The sequence below is a fragment of the Balaenoptera acutorostrata genome, chromosome 9, assembly GCF_949987535.1.
Source record: "Balaenoptera acutorostrata chromosome 9, mBalAcu1.1, whole genome shotgun sequence".
NCBI lineage: Eukaryota > Metazoa > Chordata > Mammalia > Artiodactyla > Balaenopteridae > Balaenoptera > Balaenoptera acutorostrata.
In genome coordinates, this window is record NC_080072.1 from 15,402,216 (window position 1) to 15,427,805 (window position 25,590).

At 50.2% G+C, this 25,590-nt stretch overlaps 2 protein-coding genes across 16 annotated transcripts in view; one reads left to right on the forward strand and one right to left on the reverse strand.

Moving 5' to 3' along the window:
• The window catches only part of PHF21A (PHD finger protein 21A), a 196,952-nt gene extending 179,824 nt beyond the window's left edge, over positions 1-17,128 (forward strand). For 13 of the 14 annotated variants that reach the window (XM_028166229.2, XM_028166228.2, XM_007181135.2 and 10 more), the window contains 4 exons: positions 8,786-8,941; positions 10,236-10,311; positions 10,711-10,814; positions 12,152-17,128. In XM_028166229.2, coding sequence (XP_028022030.1) covers positions 8,786-8,941; positions 10,236-10,311; positions 10,711-10,814; positions 12,152-12,421 — 606 coding nt within the window. In that variant the 3' untranslated portion in view covers positions 12,422-17,128. Of the gene's footprint in view, positions 1-8,785; positions 8,942-10,235; positions 10,312-10,710; positions 10,815-11,266; positions 12,123-12,151 lie in introns of those variants that run through there. The other variant, XM_007181137.2, reaches the window with a different exon arrangement.
• Positions 17,129-17,215: 87 nt separating this feature from the next.
• Positions 17,216-23,027, reverse strand: LARGE2 (LARGE xylosyl- and glucuronyltransferase 2). Of its 2 annotated transcripts, XM_057553723.1 has the most exons (15): positions 22,625-23,027; positions 22,368-22,530; positions 22,168-22,283; positions 21,743-21,825; positions 21,440-21,563; positions 21,020-21,191; positions 20,784-20,888; positions 20,180-20,292; positions 19,986-20,111; positions 19,731-19,886; positions 19,444-19,604; positions 18,749-19,027; positions 18,253-18,402; positions 17,955-18,150; positions 17,393-17,699 (listed from the first exon to the last, which is right to left on the reverse strand). In XM_057553723.1, the coding sequence occupies exons 2-15, from the start codon at positions 22,465-22,467 to the stop codon at positions 17,490-17,492; spliced, it is 2,091 nt and encodes a 696-aa protein (XP_057409706.1). In that variant the 5' UTR covers positions 22,468-22,530; positions 22,625-23,027; the 3' UTR covers positions 17,393-17,489. The 2 variants fall into 2 exon arrangements, with proteins under 2 accessions (XP_007181200.1, XP_057409706.1); XM_007181138.3 differs by lacking the exons at positions 20,180-20,292; positions 20,784-20,888; positions 21,020-21,191; ... (3 more) ...; positions 22,368-22,530; positions 22,625-23,027 and having other exon boundaries at positions 17,216-17,755; positions 19,731-20,134.
• Positions 23,028-25,590: the final 2,563 nt, after the last annotated feature.

Sequence of the window (25,590 nt, forward strand, 5' to 3'; positions counted from 1 at the left end):
GAAGAGCATTCCACGCAGAGGGAACAGCAGTGCAGAAGCCCTGCTCGTTGGAGGAAGTGTATATGGTGTAGAGAAGAAGGGCTTAGTGGGCAGGCAGGAGCAGTGGGAGAGGAGACCTCAGAGGGCAGGGCCCGTCTTGCAGGGCCTTGTAGCTTTTACTCTGAGTGAGATGGGAGATGCTCGAGGGTTTTAAGTAGAGGAGTGACGTTACTTTTCACTTTTTATTTTGAAAATTTCCAAACCTACAGAAAAGTTGGAACAACACAAGGAAGGAATATATACCCTCCTCCTAGATTCACCGATTGTTACAATTTCGCCACATATGCTACTTCCCACCACCACACACTTGTTTTGCTGATCTAGTTAAGAAGTTGAAGACATCATGAATCTTCACCCAAAATACTTCGGTGTATATCTCCTAAAAACAAAGATACTCTCTGATGTAGCCACAATGCAGTTATCAAATTGAGGAAATTTAATATGACAAAACATTATTTTTATAGTATACAGCCCATCTTCAGATTTCTCCAATTATCTCAATAAATGCCTTAGTGGCACTTTGTTTTTTCTGCTCCAGGATCCAATCCAAGATCACTCTTGACATTAATTTTTATGGTGTTTTGTCTTTAGTCTCCTTACTCTGGAACAGTTTCTCAGCCTGTCTTTGTCCTTCATGACACTGACATTTTTTAAAAGATAGGCCAGTTGCTGTATAGAGTGTCCCTCCATTTGGATGATCTGATTGTTTCCTCAAGAATAGATTCAGGGTATGCATTTTTGTAGGAGCACTAAATACCTGATGATGCACTGATTCTCAGTGCATCACAAGAGGCACATGTTGTCCATCTGTCCCATTGTTGGTGATATTAGCTTTCATCTCTTAAGATAGACTCCATCAAATATCTCTACTTGTAAAGATGCCTGTTTCCTTAGGTGAAGATAGTGTCGAGTCTATAAAAGTATCCAGTTCCCCAGCAAACTTACTGAGTGGTTTCAGCATCCTTTGAAGGTTCTTGGCTGCATTTATTATTATTATTTTTTAACATCTTTATCGGAGTATAATTGCTTTACAATGGTGTGTTAGTTTCTGCTGTATAACAAAGTGAATCAGCTGTACTTATACATATATCCCCATATCCCCTCCTTCTTGCATCTCCCTCCCACCCTCCCTATCCCACGCCTCTAGGTGGTCACAAAGCACCGAGCTGATCTCCCTGTGAGATGCAGCTGCTTCCCACTAGCTATCTGTTTTACATTTGGTAGTGTATATATGTCCATGACACTCTCTCACTTCGTCCCAGCTTTCCCTTCCCCAGCCCCGTGTCCTCAAGTCCATTGTCTACGTCAGCATCTTTATTCCTGTCCTGCCCCTAGGTTCTTCAGAACCTTTTTATTGTTTTTTTTTTTTTTAGATTCCATATATATGTGTTAGCACACGGTATTTGTTTTTCTCTTTCTGACTTACTTCACTCTGTATGACAGACTCTAGGTCTATCCACCTCACTACAAATAACTCAATTTCATTTCTTTTTATGGCTGAGTAATATTCCATTGTATATATGTGCCACATCTTCTTTATCCATTCGTCTGTCGATCGACACTTAGGTTACTTCCATGTCCTGGCTATTGTAAATAGTGCTGCAGTGAACATTGTGGTACATGACTCTTTATGAATTACGGTTTTCTCAGGGTATATGCCCAGTAGTGGGATTGCTGGGTCGTATGGTAGTTCTATTTTTAGTTTTTTAAGGAACCTCCATACTGTTCTCCATAGTGGCTGTATCAATTTACGTTCCCACCAACAGTGCAAGAGGGTTCCCTTTTCTCCACACCCTCTCCAGCATTTATTGTTTGTAGACTTTTTGATGATGGCCATTCTGACCGGTGTGAGATGATACCTCGTTGTAGTTTTCATTTGCATTTCTCTAATGATTAGTGATGTTGAGCATCCTTTCATGTGTTTGTTGGCAATCTGTATATCTTCTTTGGAGAAATGTCTATTTAGGTCTTCTGCCCATTTTTGGATTGGGTTGTTTGTTTTTTTGAAAATGAGCTGCATGAGCTGCTTGTATATTGTGGAGATTAATCCTTTGTCAGTTGCTTCATTTGCAAATATTTTCTCCCATTCTGAGGGTTGTCTTTTCATCTTTTTTTTTTTTAATTTATTTATTTTATTTTATTGATTGATTGGCTGCATTGGGTCTTCATTGCTGCGCACGGGCCCTCTCTAGTTGTGGTGAGCGGGGGTCACCCCTCATTGGGGTGCACGGGCCTCTCATTGCGGTGGCCTCTCCTGTTGCCGGAGCACGGGCTCCAGAGTGCAGCCTCAGCAGCTGCGGCGCACGGGCCTAGTTGCTCCGCGGCATGTGGGATCCTCCCAGACCAGGGCTCGAACCCATGTCCCCCGCCCTGGCAGGCAGACTCCCAACCACTGCGCCACCAGGGAAGCCCTTTTCATCTTGCTTATGGTTTCCTTTGCTGTGCAAAAGCTTTTAAGTTTCATTAGGTCCCATTTGTTTTTTTTGTTTTGTTTTTATTTTCCTTTCTCTAGGAGGTGGGTCAAAAAGGATCTTGCTGCAATTTACGTCATAGAGTGTTCTGCCTATGTTTTCCTCTAAGAGTTTGCTAGTGTCTGGCCTTACATTTAGGTCTTTAATCCATTTTGAGTTTATTTTTGTGTATGGTGTTAGGGAGTGTTCTAATTTCATTCTTTTACATGTAGCTGTCCAGTTTTCCCAGCACCACTTATTGAAGAGTCTGTCTTTTCTCCATTGTATGTTCTTGCCTCCTTTATCAAAGAGAAGGTGACCATATGTGTGTGGGTTTATCTCTGGGCTTTCTATCCTGTTCCATTGATCTACATTTCTATTTTGGTGCCAGTACCATACTGTCTTGATTATTGTAGCTTTGTAGTATAGTCTGAAGTCCGGGAGCCTGATTCCTCCAGCTCCGTTTTTCTTTCTCAAGATTGCTTTGGCTATTCGGGGTCTTTTGTGTTTCCATACTAATTGTGAAATTTTTTGTTCTGATTCTGTGAAAAATGCCATTGGTAGTTTGATAGGGATTGCATTGAATCTGTAGATTGCTTTGGGTAGTAGAGTCATTTCCACAATGTTGATTCTTCCAGTCCAAGAACATGGTATATCTCTCCATCTGTTTGTATCATCTTTAAGTTCTTTCATCAGTGTCTCATAGTTTTCTGCATACAGGTCCTTTGTCTCCTTAGGTAGGTTTATTCTTAGGTATTTTATTCTTTTTGTTGCAGTGGTAAATGGGAGTCTTTCCTTAATTTCTCTTTCAGATTTTTCATCATTAGTGTATAGGAATGCAAGAGATTTCTGTGCATTAATTTTGTATCCTGCTCCTTTACCAAATTCATTGATTAGCTCTAGTAGTTTTCTGGTAGCATCTTTAGGATTCTCTGTGCATAGTATCATGTCATTTGCAAACAGTGACAGCTTTACTTCTTCTTTTCCAATTTGTATTCCTTTTATTTCTTTTTCTTCTCTGATTGCTGTGGCTAAAACTTCCAAAACTTTGTTGAATAATAGTGGTGAGAGTGGGAAACCTTGTCTTGTTCCTGAGCTTAATGGAAATGGTTTCAGTTTTTCACCACTGAGGACGATGTTGGCTGTGGGTTTGTCATATATGGCCTTTATTATGTTGACGTAAGTTCCCTCTGTGCCTACTTTCTGGAGGGTTTTTATCATAAATGGGTGTTGAATTTTGTCGAAAGCTTTTTCTGCATCTATTGAGATGATCATATGGTTTTTATCCTTCAATTTGTTAATATGGTTTATCACATTGATTGATGTGCGTATATTGAAGAATCCTTGCATCCCTAGAATAAACCCCACTTGATCATGGTGTATGATCCTTTTAATGTGCTGTTGGATTCTGTTTGCTAGTATTTTGTTGAGGATTTTTGCATCTACGTTCATCACTGATACTGGCCTGTAGTTTTCTTTTTTTGTGACATCATTGTCTGGTTTTGGTATCAGGGTGACGGTGGCCTCGTAGAATGAGTTTGGGAGTGTTCCTCCCTCTGCTATATTTTGGAAGAGTTTGCGAAGGGTAGGTGTTAGCTCTTCTCTAAATGTTTGGTAGAATTCGCCTGTGAAGCCATCTGGTCCCAGGCTTTTGTCTGTTGGAAGATTTTTAATCCCAGTTTCAATTTCTGTGCTGGTGAATGGTCTGTTTATATTTTCTATTTCTTCCTGGTTCAGTCTCGGAAGGTTGTACTTCTGTAAGAATTTGTCCATTTCTTCCAGGTTGTCCCATCTTATTGGCATAGAGTTGCTCGTAGTAATCTCTCATGATCCTTTGTATTTCTGCAGTGTCAGTTATGCCTTCTTTTTCATTTCTAATTCTGTTGATTTGAGTCTTCTCCCTTTTTTTCTTGAGTCTGGCTAATGGTTTATCAATTTTGTTTATCTTCTCAAAGAACCAGCTTTTACTTTTATTGATCTTTGCTCTTGTTTTCTTCATTTCTTTTTCATTTATTTCTGATCTGATCTTTATGATTTCTTTCCTTCTGCTAACTTTGGGGGTTTTTTGTTCTTCTTTCTCTAATTGCTTTACATGTAAGGTTAGGTTGTTTATTTGAGATGTTTCTTGCGGTAGGATTGTATTGCTATAAGCTTCCCTCTTAGAACTGATTTTGCTGCATCGCATAGGTTTTGGGTCATCGTGTTTTCATTGTCATTTGTTTCTAGGTATTTTTTGATTTCCTCTTTGATTTCTTCAGTGATCTCTTGGTTATTTAGTAGTGTATTGTTTAGTCACCATGTGTTTGTGTTTTTTACAGTTTTTTTCCCTGTAATTGATATCTAGTCTCATAGCGTTGTGGTTGGAAAAGATACTTGATACAATTTCAATTTTCTTAAATTTACCAAGGCTTGATTTGTGCCCCAAGGTATGATCTATCCTGTGCATTTATTATTTTCAAGGCGTTTGCAAAATTGGCTTGGATTTTAGAGTGATCACTGTGTCTGACAACAGAGAAGAGACTGTGGGGAGGATAGGATGGGAGCAGGGAGACCAGTTAGGAGGCTGTTGCAGTCATCCTGGCAAGAGCTCACGATGGCTTGGCCCGATTGAATGGCAGAAGTAGAGATGGAGAAAACTGATCGGGTCTGCATATATTTTGAAGAGCCAGCAGGATTAGATAAGGGGATGTGAGAAAAAGAGAATAGCCAAAGGTTTTGGCCTAAACAACTGAAAGGATGAAGCTGCCATTTACTGGAATATGAGCAGGTTTGAGGAGGGAAACCAAGAGTTTCATTTTGTACACATCCCAGTTCTTTTGTGAATTACAGAGCTTGTCTTTAGGGTCGTCTTCAGGTAAAAATCCCTTGAACTTGAAGCTTCTTAGTACTTAATAATTAGGTCTACCCCTCTCTAAAGAGCAAAAGAATACCGTATGCACATTCTGAGTTACAGTTCCAGAAGCAACAAAGGAAGTGTCATCTTTGGAGGACCAGGGTCATAGAAGAGTTCTCGGGCAGGTTTCCTTCCTTGGACAATAGCTAGTGGCTACAGACCCAGCCTTGCTCTCAAGATTCAGCATTGGTTTTTGGCATTAGTGATTGACACAGGTTTTCTACCTGTCCTGTTAATGAGCACCAGGAGTCCCTGTCAGAAACTTTGTTTGCACCAAAGATTATCTCCGTTTTCCTCAGTTGACGTATTGCCAAGGTATTGCCAGCTCATGGCTTCTTGTAGGGATCCTTTGCAAGGTGACGCACAGGTGCTGGGGAACAGATGATTGTGGGTCTGCAAGTGAGTATCTTGCCTAAAGAATGTTGTTTTTCTTTTTTGTGACTTTTGGCTGAGGAGGTTTATGATTTTCCTTGAGAGACTGAACCCAAAGGATCCACTCAGATCAAATCACAAACTAAACGCTTTTGCCAGGTTTCATCTTAAAAGGGAAACTTTGTTCTTTTCAGGAATCTAAAGGTAAAAGAAGGCTTTTCTAAAACCATTAAATATGTTGAGAACTTTCTCAGTTAAACCTAGTGGAATGGATTTTCTTTAAAGATAATTGACTTCTACTTTTACAGTGTCCCAACAGTGGCAGTGATTAAAATCAACGCACAGGGCTCTGTGTTTGCTGCTGGGTAGCATAAGCCCCAGCAATGTTAATTAAACAATCACAGTTGAGAGGCAGGCATTTCCTGGGGATCAATAACCATCTAGAAGGAGCTGGTAATATAAGACCCAGCCGGTCACTAATCTTTAGGATGTATCTTGTTGCCACTATCATCATTTTTATGAGAAGGGAAGATATGTTGACACAGTTATACAATTTGTTTAGCAGATGATGAAGTTGCAATTGGTATAGCCAGGGTGTTTCCAAAAAACATACATCCTCAGCTCCTAGCAAAGGATCGTGGGTCAGCCATCATTCAACTTACTATTTGGTTTATGGTAGTAATTTGGTCAGTCACCAAAGCCTAACCCTTTGGACCTGGTGCAGCAACTCTGTGGGACTTCCTCTGCTCTCTTTAAGCAAAGAACCAATTCTGCGTGGATGAAATACATATCTTGGCATTTTATATTCATTTCTATGGGCAGTAGTTCTCAATCTGTGGTCTGGGTATGATACTGAGACTCTTTCAGGGGGTCAAAATATAAAATATATTTTTATGTATTTTAAAATATAATATCAATCAAAATATAAAATCAAAAATATTTTCATGATAATACCAAAATATTCTTTGCCATTTTCATTCTCATTCTCTCAAAAGTAGGACAGTGGAGTTTTCCAGGTACTACATGATAAGTGGTGATAGCACCCTGAGGGCTAACTGAATGTGCACTTGTGTGTTCTTGGATTTTAACATTCTTCAATACATGATTTTTGTAACTTCCTGTGATTCTGTTATTTATTTCAAAATAAAAAAGTTTAAAAACTCCTAGTACAATAAATAGCAATAGATACAACTCACATAAGCAAAAGCACTTTGAGGTCGTTAGTAATTTTAAGAGTTACTAAGGGGTCCTGACACTGAAAAGATTATGAACTGCTGCTACAGGATATGTAAATAGGATAGAAGTTTTCTTTCCTTTAGGAACTTGAAAGAAATTATTTAACCTTTATTTTATGTACTCTCCACCTTCCACTTCCTGATGTTCTCCTTACTCTGGAGCAAAGGAAAGTGAGCAGAACTCTTTACCCAACAAATAAGATAGGTATTTGGAATAAGATGTCCAGTTTGTCTCATTTACTTCATCAGTGATAATTTTACCTGTGGTTCGTGTAAAAGAGTTTCTGAAGCCATAAAATTATTATAAACTTATTAAAGATGCAGACTTACAACATGGGGCGAAGGTTCAAGAAAGACTAGGTCTCTAGAGGAGAGCCACCCTCAGCCTGATTTTAAGAAGAAAGTCACAGTTAATCTAGGGATGAAACCTTACATCTTTTGGTGCCTTGAAGTTACACTGTTAGGCTGCATTCTTATGTAGTATTTTTACACGTGTATTAAGTATCTTTTTTTTTTGACTGCCCAGAGGTAACATTGTCTTACTAAAAAAGATTAACATCCATCCACACTTTGATGTAGCTTACAACTTTTTGCAGCCAGTTTTCTAGGCCACCAGATACCCTAGATATGTAGATACTGCCAGATAGTTCCTTTCCTTTCCTTTGGATAGAAATAGTAGGTCTGGGAAGATATGTTCCTTTCAGCAATCGTGGTTGAAGGGTTATATCATAGAAAGGAAGAACTGGGAATCGCTTTCTGTATCATTGCTTCTTGTGCAAAATTTCTGTATTAGGCCTTCTGTCAGAATAGCCTAGAATTCTAAAACAACACATTGGAAGTGAAAAGGCGGGGGTCTACTCCAAGCTGGGGTGCTGTCTTGGTAGTTAACCTCTGGCCTGACCCTTCAGTCTTCCCTTCCCTGGTGTCCTTATCAGCAGCGTTAATCCTGTTTAGAGAACAGGCCAGGGATTGACTTACTGAAAAACACCTCTTTAATACCTCATTTTTTTTTAATGTGTTCTCTCCAAATTTTAAATAGATCTGCTTTTTTCTGATGGTGCCTTTTGTTGGGAGGGCTCCCACAGACTCACCTGCGTACCAGAACCATCACTCACTGATGGAGGCGGGGGAGACTAGCAGAGTGCACTTAGGCTGCTCTTCTTTATCTATCTGGTGAAGCATTTCACAGGGAGGAATAAAGCCTCCCGGAATAGAATGGTCCATTGAACAGCAAATGCCAAATACTGGTTTTAAGAGAACACTGTCAGCTGTTTGGCTTTTTTAATTCTTCATGTTAGAAAACTCATAGGAGTTTACTTTGCTCCTGACTTAATACTTTCCCATTTGAACTTTGACTATAGTTTTTCTCCCAGAGCAAGCAAAGAGTTGAGTGAAAACCTCCATTTCTTGTCTGTCTTCTTTCCCAATGATGATGGGAAATGATGATGAATGGATTTCAGTGTCTTTAAACTTTATGATTTGTGAGTTGGACTGTACCAAAACTTAAATGCTGAGTTATCACCTGTAAAGCTAATTTTGGCCTAGGTGACCCCACAGTTACAGTTTCTTGTAAACTGTACTTTAAGGTTAAGAATACTGGCCCCACCTGGGGAACCTCAATGCTATAGAGCAGGCTTGCACCATTGGTAATTCCTGCTTTTCTTGAACACTCTTGCAATGAGTTGGAGGGGCACAGCTGAGTGTCCTAAAACATTTATATGTATCCAGAATGTGCACATTAACATTCCAATTTTACCTTTTTGTCCTTTCTCTTACCTTTCCTCTCAATTTCATAGGGTGATATCCATGAGGATTTTTGCAGTGTTTGCAGAAAAAGTGGCCAGTTGCTGATGTGTGACACGTGTTCCCGTGTATATCATCTGGACTGCTTGGACCCTCCTCTGAAAACGATTCCCAAGGGCATGTGGATCTGTCCCAGATGTCAGGACCAGGTACTGTGGGTGGGTCAGAAAGGACGAGGGACGGAGGAGGAGGAGAAGGACCTCCTTTCCCCTCTAAGCTGAGGGAATGGCTGAGTCTCTTTCCTCTCCAGTAGTTCTCCGAGCCACATCTGCCCTGTTCACAGCACAGCACTCACCCCCACAGCATGCCTCCTCTCAGAGGTTCTCTGTTCATGAGGCAGTGACTCATGTACAGGTGGAGAGACCCTAACTGCTTCCCTCTATTTGAAATGACTTATCTTTTCATTACCTTTACCCTTAAAAGTCCATAAGACTGTCTGCCTCATTCTCTAAAAATGGTCCAAACTCAGCATATGGTTGAAACTCTGGAAATAAAATCCTTAAAGGAAAGTGCCCAGTTGATCATTTAATTCAAATAAGAACAGTTTTACTCTTAACCTGTGTCATCATCAGGATCAGAGAACTAACTATAAAAGTACTGTCTTAATATTTCATGGATTTGAAAGAAGAAAAGAGAAAGCCTCTTTCCTCCCTTTTCTGTTTAGTTTCTGATTTTTTATTTAAACTATTCATGTATCTTTATGTCTTTATGTTTTTATTATAAGCTGTCTTGAGACCTTTTTGGAAGTAGGCAAAAGTATAAATATTAAATCCATAAGCCCAGTAGCTCAGCAAGCTTTGGGGTCCTGCTCAGTTCTTTGGAATCCTGATTTGAGGGAATTCTGGTTTTCCCCTTTAAATCTTGGTGTCCTCATCCTTACTGTCTCCATGATGTAGTAGAGACAGTTCTCTCTGTTCTCTTCCTGATGCTGCTTTGTGACCCTCTGATAATTTTCTACTCGGGGTCTAGATTATACTTCAGTACTTGGAACTGATATTTAATTTCCTTGGTCAGGCTGTCTTTGAGGCACATACAAGCTAAAATTGCGACAGGCAGCCCATGTCAGGTCAAGGACGAAGCTGCCAGTGGCTGCTGCCATTATGCAGACTTGCAGCTTGTGTGCTGATGTTTCTGACCGTTGGGAGTGGTTGGGGATCATGTAGCAGGCATGAAAAGATGGGAATGCCTAGCCAACTCCCAGCCTCTTTCTAAGCCAGGGCTCTCAGGTGGCTTGGCTCTTCCTGCCATTGACCCTCATTCTTTCAGGCTGATAACTGGGACTTTGTAGTCCAGAAACTATAGACCAGGGTTTTGCAACACTGCCACCATAAATCCTTCCTGGATTTTGTCTGCCAGTAGCTACAGACACTGTTGCTCGTTACTACACAGTGGATGTGTGTTTATATATCTTTCTCAAGGGTAAAATTCTAAAAATCTTTTCAGATGCTGAAGAAGGAAGAAGCAATTCCATGGCCTGGAACTTTAGCAATTGTTCATTCCTATATTGCCTATAAAGCAGGTAAAGAATTATCCATACTGCCTTTTGTATAAGCCTCCCTTTGTTTAAAAAAAAAAAAAAAAGTACTAGGAGACAGTATTTGTTTTGTTTTCAAAAGGAACTGTAAAGTTAAAAATGAAAAGCTTTTATTGAACAAAATAAAAAGTTTGTTGTAGCACTTTCTTGAGGGGGGGGGGAAATGAGAAGTGATATTTATGTAAAGCCAGGCCCAAGCCACCGACAGTTTTCTTAGCGTCCCTTTACGTATAAAAGGGAAAGTCTAAGTGGGCAGGTTCTGTGCACTGGCTGTGGGGCTTGGGGAGCTTTGAGGAAGATATCTTCTTTGGCAAGCCTTCTGAACATAGTGGCCTTTTCAAAGAATTCATTGTCAAAAACAAGTTCCTTTTTCTTTTTTCCCAGCAAAAGAAGAAGAAAAACAGAAATTACTTAAATGGAGTTCAGATTTAAAACAAGAACGAGAACAACTAGAGCAGAAGGTGAAGCAGCTCAGCAATTCTATAAGTGTAAGTAAACCTCATGCTTTCGGTGATAGGTACAGAGGTACAGAACTTTCTGTGTACATAACAGTACATGTGGCTCTCAAGCGCTGATTCATTCCTTCAGCTTATTAACACTGTTAACTTGGGTGGTTGCAGTTTGCTTCCAGTTAAGAGTTTGGCCCTCAGGTACAGGTGGCCATTTGGTATATGGTGCCTTAGCCAAGCTCTGGAACATCCTCTTGGCTTTGACCTGAGAGAAGATTTTCAGTCTCCAGGCTGGAGAGATCGAGTAGCAACTACAGCAGCATAGCCAGCGCCCCCGCGTGCTCCTGAGTGTGTTTGGGAGGAGTGTGGAGCCGCCTGACACAGACCAGGTCCCCGCGTCTAATTCTTCCCAGTCGCCCTAGCTAGTGGGTCCATCTGCATGGCTCTTTCCTCCCGCCCCCTCTTCCATGCTCTGCTGATTGCCTCTCCAGGTTTATCTGACCAGCCTGAGGAAGAGCGCTTTCTAGAGACGAGTACTGGAAGTAAATACTACCCAGCCTGGCTGACCAGGTGGGAAAGAGGTTTGTGTTTGCAGCAGGGATTCAGAGGCTCCTCCTGACAGGAGCAGGCTTTCTTTTCCATTGAGTAGGTCCCCTTCTTGGAGTGAGGTGGCCTCAGCCCTCATGGACGCCAGGTGGTGCCCTGGACTTGGTGGCAGTCAAGCTGTCTCTCCTCATCATACTGCCCATGGCTGGCAGGTTTCACATCGCTTTTCCTGCCTAGAACAGAAGCCAGCAGGTGTGGGAGGCCAAGTACAAAAGGGCAAAAGACTACAAGTCCCTGACCAAGCAGAAGGCCTTCTGTTGGCTACAGTCTTTGATTCTCCTAAATATCACTAAATATCCCACCCCAGGCCCTGCCTCTAAAACCTCGCTGACCCAGTGATCCTCAGCAGGCCCTCAAACTGAATCCAGATACCACTGGCTTGTGTCTGCCCTGTAACGCTCAGCCCAGTCCTGAGCATATCAGTGCCATCAGCAAGGTAGATGCATACGCAGACCTGCCCAAACCAGCTTCAGCCCAGCTGTGAGAGCTTTTCCTTAATGCCTTTTATTTTGTAGTATTATAGTGGTAGTTCATGTTTGGTTTTAAGTCCTAGTGTCAAGTAGTGGGCTTTTAAACCACTCACTTGCCCTCTCTCTCTTGCCTCTTGGGCCTCCTCCTTCCCTTGGGTAGCAGCAGCCACTCCAGTGTGGAGCAGAACAAGGTCTAGGGGCCGCACACTAGTCAACAGGGATTCTTTTATCTGGAGAGGGCTGCCAGGCCTTTCAGAAGAGCCGGAGGCTCAGTGCCACTGCCCTTCTCATTGGCTGCAGAAATGCATGGAAATGAAGAACACCATCCTGGCCCGGCAGAAGGAGATGCACAGCTCCCTGGAGAAGGTAAAACAGCTGATCCGCCTCATCCACGGCATCGACCTCTCCAAACCCGTAGACTCTGAGGCCACTCTGGGGGCCGTCTCCAACGGCCCGGACTGCACTCCCCCTGCCAACGCCAGCACCTCCACGCCGGCGCCCTCCCCGCCCTCCTCCTCCTCCTCCCAGAGCTGCACAGCGAACTGTAGCCAGGGGGAAGAGACTAAATAACAGAGCCCTGCTAGGAGAAGCCACGGGATCCCAGTGGCAAGGAGAGCAAAACACTGAAGACTCTAGACAAGCAAAGCCGGATTTCTTCTGGAAAGTACAGAATTCTTTTGGTTCTTTGGTTCCAGAGAGAGAGAAGATGCTTGTGCCGGGTGGCACCAGAGTTTGCCAATTGATCCTTCTTATTCTGTGTGTACATGCAAAGACTGGACCACGCCACATGAAACCGTGCCAGCTGGAGGCTCTGGGCCAGCACCACGCCAAGTGGATAATACACTTGCTCTCCCTGTTACACGCCAGTGTGTGCCTGCGGCAGCCCCCACCGCCACCGTGGGCTTGCTTTTGTTTTGTTGGGTGGGGAGCGGGGACGGGCCGAGGGGTGGGGAGCAGGTTCCAGACCCTTATTTGCTGAGCTGTTTGTTTAGGTAGAGAAGACAAGTCCAAAGAGTGCGTGGGCTTTCCTGTTTCTAAACTTTCACTACTATAAAACCAAAAAGAGGAAATCGAGATTTAACCAACCCCAGTGCCCAGAGGAAGGGATGGGGAGGGGATGGGAGGGAGCCGGGGTGGGGAAAAGTATATCAAATAAGCAGTATTTCATATTGTCTGGGGCGGGCACAGTGCACGGAGAGATGGACACCAGGAACAGCCACCGGGGTCTTCTCCGGAGCACTCCGCTCCCCCACCCCTCCCCAAGCTCCTTCCCTGCTTTGGCAAATCGGCACCGTCCCCGTGGATGATCGTCCTGTGGATGATCCGGTTACCTTTCCTCTCCAAGAACAAGCAGACCCAGGCCTCAGGTGGCCCTTGCCCGGGGCAGGGAAGAAGGGTGTGTGTGTCGAGGAAGGAAAAAAGGTGGATCAGTGATTTTACTTGAAAACAAGCTCCATCCCTTTTCTATATTTATAAGCAGAGAAGATCCTGAGCGAAGCAGCACGCAACCCAGGTGTGTGTGAATTGAATGGAGACGTTGCTTTTCTCTTTTTTTTTAAATTTTTGTTTCTGTTCTTTCTTCTTTAAAAAAAAGTTTTATTTTGTTGTTTATTTTACTTTTTTGGTAACAAAAACTAAAATAAGGAATAGAGAAGCTGTTTTTCAGGCTGACAGTCCAATTAAGGGTAGTCGAGACCTTGCATGGTAGAATAGGAATCATAGTGTCAGTGAGGTCCCGTGAGTCTGTGTGAGTCCTTGTGTCATCGTTCGGGGCACTGTTTTTTTATGCAAGGGCAAAAATCTTTGTATCTGGGGGAAAAAAACAACAACTTTTTTTTTAATTAAAAAGGAAAATAAAAGAGATTGAGGTCTTCCTAGTGTTACTTAAATTAAGATCAAGGTAAGAAACATTGTAAAAAAAAATTACAAAAGTGCTATTTGTTTCCTAAAAACAGTGATTTCTATTAAAAAGGTGTCAGAACTGGAGAAAATGCTGTGTAGTTATAATTTTTTAGCACAGAACCTGCTGAACATGATGACATTTTGCTGTGTTTGTGTCTCAAGACTGGTGGGCTAGTCTCCATGATTTCTGTCCTCCGGACGCCGCAGCCCTGACGAGCAGGGGCAGAGCTCTCCCACCATTCTCCCCTCCTCAGAAAAGACTGTCCTCTCTTCTTGGTGCAGGGATCTGGGCTCCTGTTTCTGAAGCCCACATGGAGTGTGGATGGTGTCAGGGCCCCCCCTGTTGTCTCCTCGGGTTTTGCTAGAGCAGAAGGCTGGTGCCGAAATAAGATCCCTTCCTTTGGTGCTGCTCTCGGTCTTTCAGCCACCAGCATTGTGAGTGCCTGGGGGACAGCTTCGAAGGAAATGGCCACTGAAGCTCATTGGTGCCCATGCACCCCGGCTTTGGTGGAAGGGTGCAGGGGGCAGGCTGCATCAGCCCTTGGTGCTTAGAAAGAACAAGGGAGTGAGATGTCTTGAGGGGACATGGTGTCTCTGAGACAGAGAGCCCAGGGTGGCCTTTGTGTCTTCATGTCTTCGAAGAGAGACTGCTTTCTCTGCCAGCTGCTTTCTCTGCCTGCTGGCTCCAGTCACCGGAGATGGGAGTTTACTCCACTTTGCCCACCCACAAGCTTCCTGGGTGACCTTTGGCTAGAACGCGGTGCTTGCCTTGGCTTGGCCTGTCTTCTTCTTGGGAAAAGCGGGGTTCTGAAAGGCTCAGACCATTTCTATCATCTTGCCTTGTGGGAAATAAATTTTGTCAAGTGTGCGCTCCCGCTGGAGACCTTTTGCCCATTGCGCACATCTGGCCACAGGAGGGAGGCGGGGGCTCTGCACCCCACCCCACCCCCGGCACTCCCAGAGCATCTCTCCCAAGCCCGCCCCCTAAGGGCCAGAGCCTAGGAGGGTCGGAAAAGGGGCCAGTAGTTTCTCCCTCACCTAGTGAGGCCCAGAGAGACAGAGATGGATCCTGAAAGCAATTGCAACAGAGAAATACTCCTTAGGTAAAACGTGTATCATCTCTACCAACCATTTCCGTTCATCTTCCTGGGATGTTAGAAGAGGGGATTAAGAGGGGCTGTACAGGCCTCAGAGTCAGGACCTGGCTGCAAGTTTGCCTGACGGGGAAAGAAACGAGCTCCCTTTCCTCATGCAAAAACCCAGGTGCTATGTCTAGTCAGGGAGCTTTGGGAGATGCCTGGACTAGTTGGAGGAATAGTTGGCAGAGGTTCAGAGCCCAGAGGCAGGCTGTACGCCCTGTCTTGGAGCCCTCCCATTTGACTTGTCTGGGCCCAGAGGCTGGAGGTTGCCACATAATACCTATCCTCTTGAAAGCAGTGGGAAACTGTGATCACTAGAGGCCTTTGCTCAGAAAGGAGCTGCCTGGGGGTTCTTGGGGGTGGGAGGCAGGGCTAGGAATTGACCAGGGTTTTGCCAGCTGCTGTGAACAGTCACACTCTGACCTTGCCTAGGGTTGGGGTATGGATTCTTCCTCAAGTTCAGACATAAGCTGTTGTGCAAGTCAGCTAGTATGGGGTTAACAATGCAACCCTGCCCCCGAACCTGCATTCTGGACTCAAATTCCCAAGCACCCCTTACTGCAAAGAAAGGGCCCTAGTCACCCAGTCTCCTCCTCCTTCACTGTCCTGCCAAGAGAAGACCCTCTCCGTTCCACCAGACCTGTGGGGTCCCTGTGACCACCTGAGACACACGTTCATGACTGCCCCACCGGAGCTGCCTCTCCCTGCCTCTCCCTCTTTCCCTTGTGCTGCTTTTCCCCGTGCCCCAGTGTCGCTGCTGACAGACACACCTGAGAGCAGCTGGCCTGCAGTCACTTCAGAGGCCAGGGAGCGGCTGGTCTGGCTCTGGGAAGGAGCTGCCCCCCGGGCCCTGGATCAGGACGCCCCTTGTCAGTCCCGTGGCTCAGGTGACGTGCCCTGGAAACAGTGAGGTCATGTTGCTGTCATCGTCCCTGCTCACGTTCTTGCCAGTGTGGCCTGCAGGTCCTTTTTCTTTCACGGAGCCTGCTGGGTCTTGTCTCACCGCTGCTGAGCTCCTCCAGAGTTCTGCTTTCTTCCTTCCTTATTGGGCCCTTTTGGCGCAAGCCTGCTGGTCGTGCCTGGCAGGGAGACCAAGCTCGGGGCCGCCCCTCGTGGGCCTTACCTGTGTGGGGCCTGTAACACGGCCGTGGCAGCCTCCAGCTGGCGCCATGAGAGTGCCCGGTTTCCCGACAGGCCCGCCTCTGTCCCCGCTGCTGCTTGGCTCAGGCTCGACAGGTGGTGTGAATGGGCGCAGTTGCTCGCCCCACACCTCTCCTGTGAGGGTGACCGCGTATCCAGCTCTGCTCAGTCTCCGCGTGTGCAGCTGCCTCTCCAGCCGTCTCTGACACTTACTCTCTTGGGGCCAGCGGAGACTCCTTATGCTCTCATGCCAACCCACGACTCACACAGCACGCTCAGAAGTGGCTTCCTCCCTTCCCTCCCTTTTAGGGTTTGGTCTTTCTTATTTATCCAAAGGGCTTAATTTAGGAGGCTTTTACCCCCAGGGGCAAAAGGCTCTTTGGTAGTAGGATGGATGGTGGCCCAGCTACATTTTCCAGGCCCTGGGTTCTCCAGATTCCATGGCTTCTGTTGGATGGAGGCAACCTTGCTCTGTCTAAAAGACTGGGGACCTCACCCCCACCCCTCAGCTGGGCACCCTTGGCAGGAAACAGGAGACCCGTTCTCACCCTGACTTCAAGCCGTCTTCAGTATCAGCTCCTTTCCAGGAAGTGAGGGGGTGGCCTCTGAAAAGATTCCTCTTGGCCTTCCCACCGGAGTAAAGGGGAAGGAAGCTGACTCCGGTGGAGCTCTTGAAAATAGCCCTTGTAAAGGAAGAGCAGGGCTCACAAATTCACTTCACTCCCTGCTCCCAAAGGCTCTTCTTCCCTGAGGACTCCACCGTCCCCTCGGCAGTCTCTGGCCCCTGCTCCTCTCTCCGGTGTCATTGGGTCCTCAGCCCAGGGTAAGCTGCAGTCAGGCAGGACAGGACGGGCAGCCGGAGGTCAGCAAGCTCTGAGCAGAAAAGAGCCAGCCAGCTCCCAACCTGTCTCTTGTCCATGCCCTTTGTGATTTCAGTCTTGGTAGAACTTGTATTTGGAGTTTTGTGCTTCAAAGTTTTTGTTTTTGTTTGTTTGATTTTTGTTTTGAGGGGGTGGGGGGGATACAGAGCAGCTGATCAATTTGTATTTATTTATTTTAACATTTTACTAAATAAAGCCAAATAAAGTCTCTGAGACTCATGGTGTTGGGTTTGGGGCAGGGGAGGGTAGACAGGACACACTCCAGTCCCGGCCTCCGTGCCAGATTCAGCACCTCCCCAGGCTCACTTCCTCATGCCCCAAACCAAGAGGAACATGAAAAGGAACTGTTAAAACTTTACTTGTGAAAAAGGGATGTCACAGGTGAGGATGCAGGAACCAGCCCCAAACCAGCTGGGGCAGAGGAGCACTAGACCCCAGCCATAGGATAGCAGCGAAGGGAGGCCCCGTCCCAGCCCTTCCCACTGAGACCATAAATAATTTAAATAGCAGGGAGGGTGGGGCGGCAGCAAGGTTGCTCCAGTGTCTGCAGGCAGTGTGCCGGGGGCAGGTGTGAGGTCAGGCGGGGCCTCGGGGCTGCTGCAGGGCAGTGAGGTATTTGAGGGCAGCAGCCCCATAGTGGCGGGACAGATCCTGGTGGAACTCGTCCTTGAGGGCCTGGAGGCAGTCACGATAGGTGGGGCTGGAGCGGAAGCGGGAGATGTCCAGGCTTGGGGCGTGCGGCAGGTGGATGATGAAGGCCTCGGGCAGCACCAGCAGCTCGTATTCCTGGGGGAGTGGGGCACGCGGACAGTCGTTGCCTGGGCTGGGGGGAGATGGCAGCTCTGGGGAATGGGGAGCAGATTTATTCGATAGCCGCTAAGAGCCAAAGTCAGGGCCAAAGGTAGACGGCTTTAGTTCTGCAGAGGGGTGGAATGCCTAGTAGTGCTGCCTAATGGCGCAGTGTGCCCCACTGCGGTATAGTGAGCTCCCTGAGCCTGGAGGTATTCAAATCAAGGCTGGAGACAACGAGGTGCCCCTTACCTGTGCATCCAGCTCCACGACGTGGGCCACCTTGTTCCAGCCGAAGCCCACAAAGCGGGGGTCGTAGCGGGGGCAGTCACGTGGCACCACCACATAGGGCTCGTAGTCGGCTGCCCACTGCACGTGGTATGGGGCCTGAGCCTCTCGCCAGCGGGCATAGTCTGTGGGCGCGTGACCCCGGGGCCACTCATGGTACCTGTGGGGCAGGATAGGGCGGGGAGCCAGGCTGAGGCTAGGAGCTCGTGGCTGGAGGGGGTCAGTGTGGGGAACCCCGGGGCAGGGCAGTGACCTCTCCTACCTGAAGGTGTGGAGAGACCCAGCGTCCAGCAAGGCCAGCAGTTCGGCCTTGGAACTGGGGAAGCTGAAGCGGTAGTGCAGCGTCTCAAATGCGGGCACCACCAGAGCTGCCTTCTGCCCGCTGCCCAGCTCCAGCTGCTTGATGGAGGCCCTGAGGATGGAGCACCCATGAACAGGAGAGAACTAGGAAGGCTCTGCCTCCAGCGCTGGGCCCAGTGGTTCTCTTACTTTTATTAGATGAGGACCCGACTTCAGGGGCCAGCTCACCCTGAAGCCCACTAGACACACGTGGAGCTGCTGTGGGATCAGGTCCCAGCCCGTCACTCTCCTAGGCAGCCCAGAGGAACGACATGGCCCCCACCCAAATGCAGCCCCCGTTTTACAGAGGACACTGCCGCCCTGAAGGGAGCAGGGACACACTCGCCAGGGTCCTGCGGGTGCTCCCCCGCCCCGTCCACATCCACTCACATGCCGTTCCTCTCCCTCCTCCGGCCCACCTGAGGTAGTCGTAGAGGGAGTAGGCAGGCAGGAAGTCAATGTCACTGAGGAAGACGTAAGGCGTGAGGGCCTGGGCCAAGGCCACGTTGCGAAGCTGGTTGATGGGGTAGAGGGGACCTTCACGGTACACCACATGGTAGGCCACATCCTGCCGGGCGGAGAGCACCACCGAGGTCTCCACGAAACGCAGAAACTGCTGGGCCTCTGCGTCTGTCAGGTACAAGGCCAGGCTCATGGGGCCCGGCCAGTGCCTGCACAGGGCTTCCAGCATCTGCAGCCTGGGGCGAGGGGAGTGGTCAGCCCAGGGAGGGCTGGGATACCTCCCGCGTTAGCTGCCACAGACACCCTCTCAAGTGACTTGCTGAGCACCTTCCAGGCGCTTTTTGACATGCTCTTATTTAATCTTCACAACTACCCCACAAGGTGGGTACTTTCTCATTTGACAGATGAGAAAACTGAGGGCCAGAGATATTAAGCCTTGCCCATGGTCCCACAGCTACGGAGGGGCAGTTCCAGACATCTGAATGATTCCCAAAGCCCAAGCTCCTTCCACCATCTCCGGTGTCTCCAACTCCTGGAACTCCTCACGCATCAGGCAGTAAGAGCTCTTCCTTCCACCAGGTGGAACCCTCCTCTCGAAACCCCCAGTCCCAGACCACACCGTGCTCCCTGGGGCTGCCCTCGGCACCCTCACCGGTCCATGGAGAGCTGGGCCACCAGGGTGACATCGTGGGGCTGGGGGGGTGGTGGCTTGTGGGGCAGGAAGGTGATGTGCACACGGTGCACAGTGAGCTGCTGCCGCCGGAACTCAAAGCATGCGTCCTCCTCGTCCAGTTGCGCCAGGGCCCGCTGCAACTGAGGGGATGGGGGAGAGGAGGACGGGCTGGGTGGGGCAGGCGGACAAGCCCCAGACAAGGCCGGGTCCCACCAGAGCAGAGGGGTAGAGCCTCCCCGAGGGAAGGAAAGGCGGCTCCCTCTCACCTGCTCGGCCCCAGGAGGGGGCGGGCGGGGGCACCCAAAGAGCTCTCTCCGCAGCAGGTTCCCATCGTACTCCAGGAAGGTCAGGTAGAGGTTGCGGAAGGATTCCACATGCTTGTTCTTCACGCGAAGCTTCTTTGGTGAGTTCCAGTGGATCACCTGGGACCAGGGAGGGCATCGGCAGGGGGGATGGGAGCAGGGAGCAGGAGTCCCCATCCTGGGCCCATCACCACCACTCGGTCCCCCTGCCCCGTTCACCTTGAGGTCAGACGCCTCTGAGTAGCAGCGCTCAGCCAGCGTGTGGTCTGACAGTTGCACGTTCCAGACGCAGGGCAGGGGCCGCACCAGCCACGGGTGCTCCTTGATTATGGCATTGAAGATGTCCTGGGCGGAGACAGCCATCACATCTTGGCCCAGAGCCTGCCCCACCCCCCTCAAAAGCTCCCCCAGACCTGGTCAGCCAGTGAGGTGGCAGGCAGGGTGAGAAGCTCCCGCGTGGCTGTCAGCTTCCACATCTGCTCCCAGCCAGCCTGCCGGAGCCGGTCCAGCCGCAGCAGGATCACGCCTGCTCATGGGGAGAGGTTGTCATGCCCACCTGGGATGACCAACTTCTGGAGCCAGGGCTCAAGAAAGTGTCTTTTGAATGCTTATCTTGTGACGTGTTGGTATTTTCTCACTGTTCAGACGTGAGCATGTACTAGCTCTATCGACAACTAATCCTCTTGGGGGTGAAGGGGAGGCAAAGCACAGCTTACAGAGCACCTCCACAACCATCTTCTCAAATTTGGTGATCCCAGGGCTGGTAAAGTCACCCCCATTTAATGGATGAGAAAACTGAGGCTCAGAGGAACCAAGTGATTTGGCCATAGTCATTCAGCATGTACAGACAAGGTTGGAACTGTGATTTCTGGCTCTTCTCCCAGTGTTCTTTCTACAGAACTGTTCTTCCTGGGGGGTCTTCCAAGCATTCTGTGCCCTAACCAGCCCCTGGGGCCCAAGGACCAGTGGCCGCCCCTCCTGCCTCTCCCCCCCCCACCCCACCCCCACTGTCCCCACCTGTGTTAAATCCCCGGCCCAAGGCAGGCCAGGGCCTGTGATTCCTCCAGAGGTTGCCGAGGTACCAGTCGCTCTGGTTCTCCACGAGACCAATCACTTGTTTGTCTGGGAGGGGAAGGCATGAGGGAGCTGCCTGAGGCTGCCACTGGACCTCGGCTCAGGGCTAGGCCACAGGGAGGCCTGCATGGGCCAGGGAAAGGGGCTGACTGGGGCGGGGGGCGTCCCAGGCCTCTCACCAGAAAAGTGAGCAAAGAGTGCCCAGAGCTCTGCAATGTTGGAGGCAAAGGTGACATCTGTGTCCAGGACAATGACACGGGCCAGGTCAGGGGGCAGGGCGCTGGGCAGCACTAGCTTCATTAGCCCATAGAGGCCAGAGTAGTGCTTGTTGGGTATCCAGGAGACCTGGGGCTGTGGGTGGAAGGACAGGGCATGAGCCTGCAAGAGAAGGGCCTACGAGTGCCAGAACATACTCAGGTGACAGAGGGGGAAGAAGGGATGGGCCCCAGGAGGGTGAGGGATTTGAACTTCAGTAGATGTGATGGGACTGGAGGTCCCAGGCAGCTCTAACCTGTTCTCCCCGTGATCCCCACAACCCTGGGAGGAAGGAGGGGGCTGGGTATGGCTGGGGAGGGGTGCAGAAGGGCCAGGGCTCCTGCCTTGAGCTCATCAGCGTTGTAGAAGCTGATCCGGACAGCAGGCACCATCCATGTGTGAAAGAGCGTCTCCAGGATGTTCCTGGCCACGGCGTCAGTCACCAAGTGGAGGTGCAGTGGATTTTTCCTTCAGGAAGGACAAGGGAGGAAAGCTGAAGGCCCCAGAAGGAACTACACGGGAGAAGCCCTACCCTTCGAGGGGCTCAGAAGTGGCAGCACCAACTTCTGCCAAGAGCTTTTCTGTTCCCAGCTCCGGATATTCTTACAACCACCTTCATGCGAGGAGAGGGACACTCCTGGCTGTACCTGTAGAAAAGCATGGACTTCACCAGGGTGATGACGTCTCTGCTGGAGTTATGACCCGCACACACGATAGCCACCTGCAAGAGCTGGGAGGGGACACCAGGTCGGCAGCAGCCTCCTCCTCCCCTCGACGGTAAGCACCCATGGTGGGGCTCACCTGGCCCAGGGCAGTGTAGCCCCACCCGGCATCAGCGCTAGGCAGGAGTGTCGAGGGGGACTCCGCAGGGTGGGAGTACACCCCCCTCATTTCACAAATGGGGAAGCCAGGCCAGGAGAAGGGGAGGTGCGAACTCCAGGCGCCCCCAGCTGGCCGGTCAGTGCCAGAGTCCACACCAGGTGTTGGGATTCCCACAGGTGTCCAGGTCCCTGGGCTGGGGGCGCGGCGCCCCTGAGATTCCCGCTTCCAGGGGCCGTGCGCACCTACCTACCTCGCACTTGGGCGGCCGCGGCCGCGGCGGGGTGCAATCCGAGCCGTTGCGGCCCCCGGGGTCTGCCGGCGGGTCTCCGTCGAAAGCAGCAGTCCCCCGCGGCCGCGGCCGCTCGTCTGGAGGCACACGTGGCGTTAGCGACCTGGGTAAGGATCCCGGGCCAGCCCCGCCCCCACTCGCCTCCCGCTCGGTGCGCTCACAGTCCAGGTCCCCACGGAACAGGAGGAAACCGATCAGAAGCAGCAGCAGCAGCAGCAGCGCTGCGGCCCCCAGCGCCCGGGGGCGCCCTCGGGGCAGCATGGCTGTGGGCAGCAGGTGCTCACGGCGGGGCGCGACCCCGGGCTGTGGGCTCCATCGCGGGCCCTGTGGACCAGGGAGGGAGAGAGGAGAGTCAGCCTTGGGCGGTGGGGCCCGACGGCCACCCGATCTTTTCTCCCGCGCTGAGTCGCCACCTCACCTGCTCCAGCGGCTTGGGGATCCCGACCTTACTCTCTCAGAAGACGGCTGGGGTGCAGGGAAAGGGGAGATGAAGGAGCAGGCCAGCCCGGTCGGAGCGGGAGCCAGCCCCGCCCCCAACCTGGGTTCAGGTTTCATCTCCGCTTGGCTGAATCCGAAGGGGCGGGGAGACCCCTCCCCGGGGTGGGGGGGAGAGGGAGGCCCCGCCCCGCCCCGCCCCTGCCCGGGCTAACGAGGACCCCTACAGCGGGGGAGGAAACCCGGGAACCCTCAAGATGGCTGGAGGGCTTGGGGGCATTCACCCAGGAAGGACCTGTCCCAACTACCAGCTCTGAGCCCATCCCCCTGTTCCCTAACCCCATCTCCTCCCCCGAACCTTCCCTTGCGGGAGGGGCCGTATCCCCAGACCCAGGATCAAAGGAGTAGCCCGAGTTAAGAGGGAGGGGGCGGGCTGGAAGGCCGGGCCTCACGGGTCCGGACACCTGCTCAGGGGGCGGGAGGCGGGGCCGGCCGAGACTCGCCCAGGAGAGCAGTGGAGCATTTGGAGTCCCCGCTTTCCTCCCCGTCTGCTCCACCCCCACTCAGTCCAGGTGTCCTGGCAGCATAAAGCGGCCTTGTGAAGGTCGCCTCCTGCCCGGGAGTTGGCGAGGGGCCTCACTGACTCAGGCGGCCTGGGCTTCCTGGGCAGGGCCGGGGATCCCCAACCCTTCACTAGACCGTCGTGAATGTGCCTGGCGCCCGGCCTGGATCTCTTCCTTTCCCCCCGACCTTCCGCCCTGGAGGGGTTAGGGGACGCTCTGGGCTGCGAACAAACAACCACGGTTGACTGAGCGTGTACGCTTCTGTGCCAGGACCTATGCTGAGGTTCCACAGCCTCACTGCAATTAACCCTCACATCAGTCCTGTGACACAGGCATGATTCTCCCCGCAGAGCTGAAGTGACCTGTTAGAGCGCCCTCTGGCCCCTCCTGCGGCTCTACCCTGCAGACAGAGTTTCAGTGCTGCTCCTCCATAAGGGTTTCCTGCCCTAGAATCCTGCCTGGATTCTGTCAGATTCTCACAAGGTAGGCCTCTCCTTCCACATCCCTTGGTTTATATTGTTTTCCTAGCACTCCTTACAAGTTGACCTTATTGACTTGTTTATAGCCTATGTCTCCCCTAGAAGGTAGCTGCTCCCTGGACTGGGACCCCAGCAGCCAACCAGGGCCTGTAAGTTTGTGCTGAACATGGATGGGGACTCACTGGAACTCACTGTGACCTGGAAAGGGGTTCAGGCTGTGTCCTTCAGCCCAGCTTCCGGCTATAAAAAGTGAGGGTCTGAGAGGCCCCAGCCCCAAAAGAAGTTGTGGCAGAGCAGCCCAGCCTGAGACCCCTCCCCCCACGTCTCCTGCTCTGAGGCCAGGATGCCTTTCTCTGGGAAATGGGGAGTCTGCAAGGAAGGTCTGGCTTTGGGCCTTTGGAGGCCAGGGGCAGTGGTTGCCATGGAGACTGATGTGGCTCCTCATACATCTGGGAACTGAGAGGACATGAGGGGATGTAGGGTCCACCCATGCGTCTGGAGCTTTGAGCCTCCAGTCCCCTAATCCTCATCTCTAGCCTGGAGATGGGGTGGGTGTGGGTGAATCCCTCCCCAAGCCCCTCAACAGAGACTAGGGGGGTTAAATGTAAGAGAGCAGACAGGGTACAGGGGAGAATCTGACCAGGGAGTTTGTGGAGGGAGCTGGGTCTGCAGAGTGACGGTAGTCATTCACAGTGCTGGCCCCACCCCTTGCTCAGCCTTACCACTCAGGGGACATTGAGGTGCTGAGATGCTTGCTGGGCCTCTGAGAAATTCTTCTGGGGTGTGGAGGGGGAAAGGGAGTAGGCATGGGCATATGAAAGGGTGCTGGTCTTCTAGGCCTGAGACCCAGCTCTGCCCAGGACTTCGCTGTGTGACATTAGACTAGTCAGGTCCCCTCTCTGAGCCTCAGTGTCCACATCTGAGCTAGACCTGTTAGACTGGTCTAGCTCTCTTCCCCTGTGGTTCAGGGCAGAGTGAAGGAGGCAGGATCAGGTCCAACCTGCCCAAAGGCCCTTCAAAGCCCAGCCAGGTGACCAAATCCAGGCAGGGGCCCAGTAGGGCGGGGTTGCCCTGGGAACCTCCTGCACACACGACCACTCTTTGTCTCTGAGACCTAATCAGGCACAGGATCTGAAGAGGAAATTCAGGCAGCCCTGCTGCTGCCAGCCTGGCTGAGCTCATGATCCCTTCCTTCCCAGTCCTGAGGGAGGGAAGAGAAACAGGCTCCAGCCCCCGTGGCCCTTATATTCTGTCCAAGGGTGTGAAGGTGGGGGGGGCTGCCCCTCTGTCTTCCATGCCTCTCTCCTCCCCAGAAGCACAGGACCACCAGCCCTGGGAGTGCCGAAGAAACCGCACAGTCCCCTTCCTCATTCTCTCCGCAGCCGCAGATGGAGGGGCTAGAGGAGTACCACTGATGAGGTTTGGGGAACAAGTTCATTAAGATGATGAGATGTAGGGAGGAAGGGAGAAAGTGCCCCACACTAAATGCCCTGAGCGCTGGTCTTAATCCCAGTTGCTAACTTGACTCATGACCAAGTGGCCTCAACAGTTGCTGCTCTTGCTGAGCCATGGACAGTAGGAGACAGGGCCCTATCACAGGAGACTCTCACCGTGGTCTGTTTGGCCAGTGCCATGCTGTGTGACCTGAGACAAGTCCTTTCCCCTCCTTGGGCCTCTTATTCCCCATCTCTGGAAAGTAGCTCACACCAACCTAGCCAGGTTGCTAGGAGTCAAGTGTGAGTGAACCTGGCACCCAGGAAGTGGTGAAAAATGGTGTAGATGATGTCCATGGCCACCTCCTCTGTTCTCCAGGACCTTTGCCTCTCCTTAGGCGCTAAGTCTTCATTCCTTGGCATGGGTACGGAGGGCAATTACGATTCGATTCCCCACCTGATATAGAAGAAAAC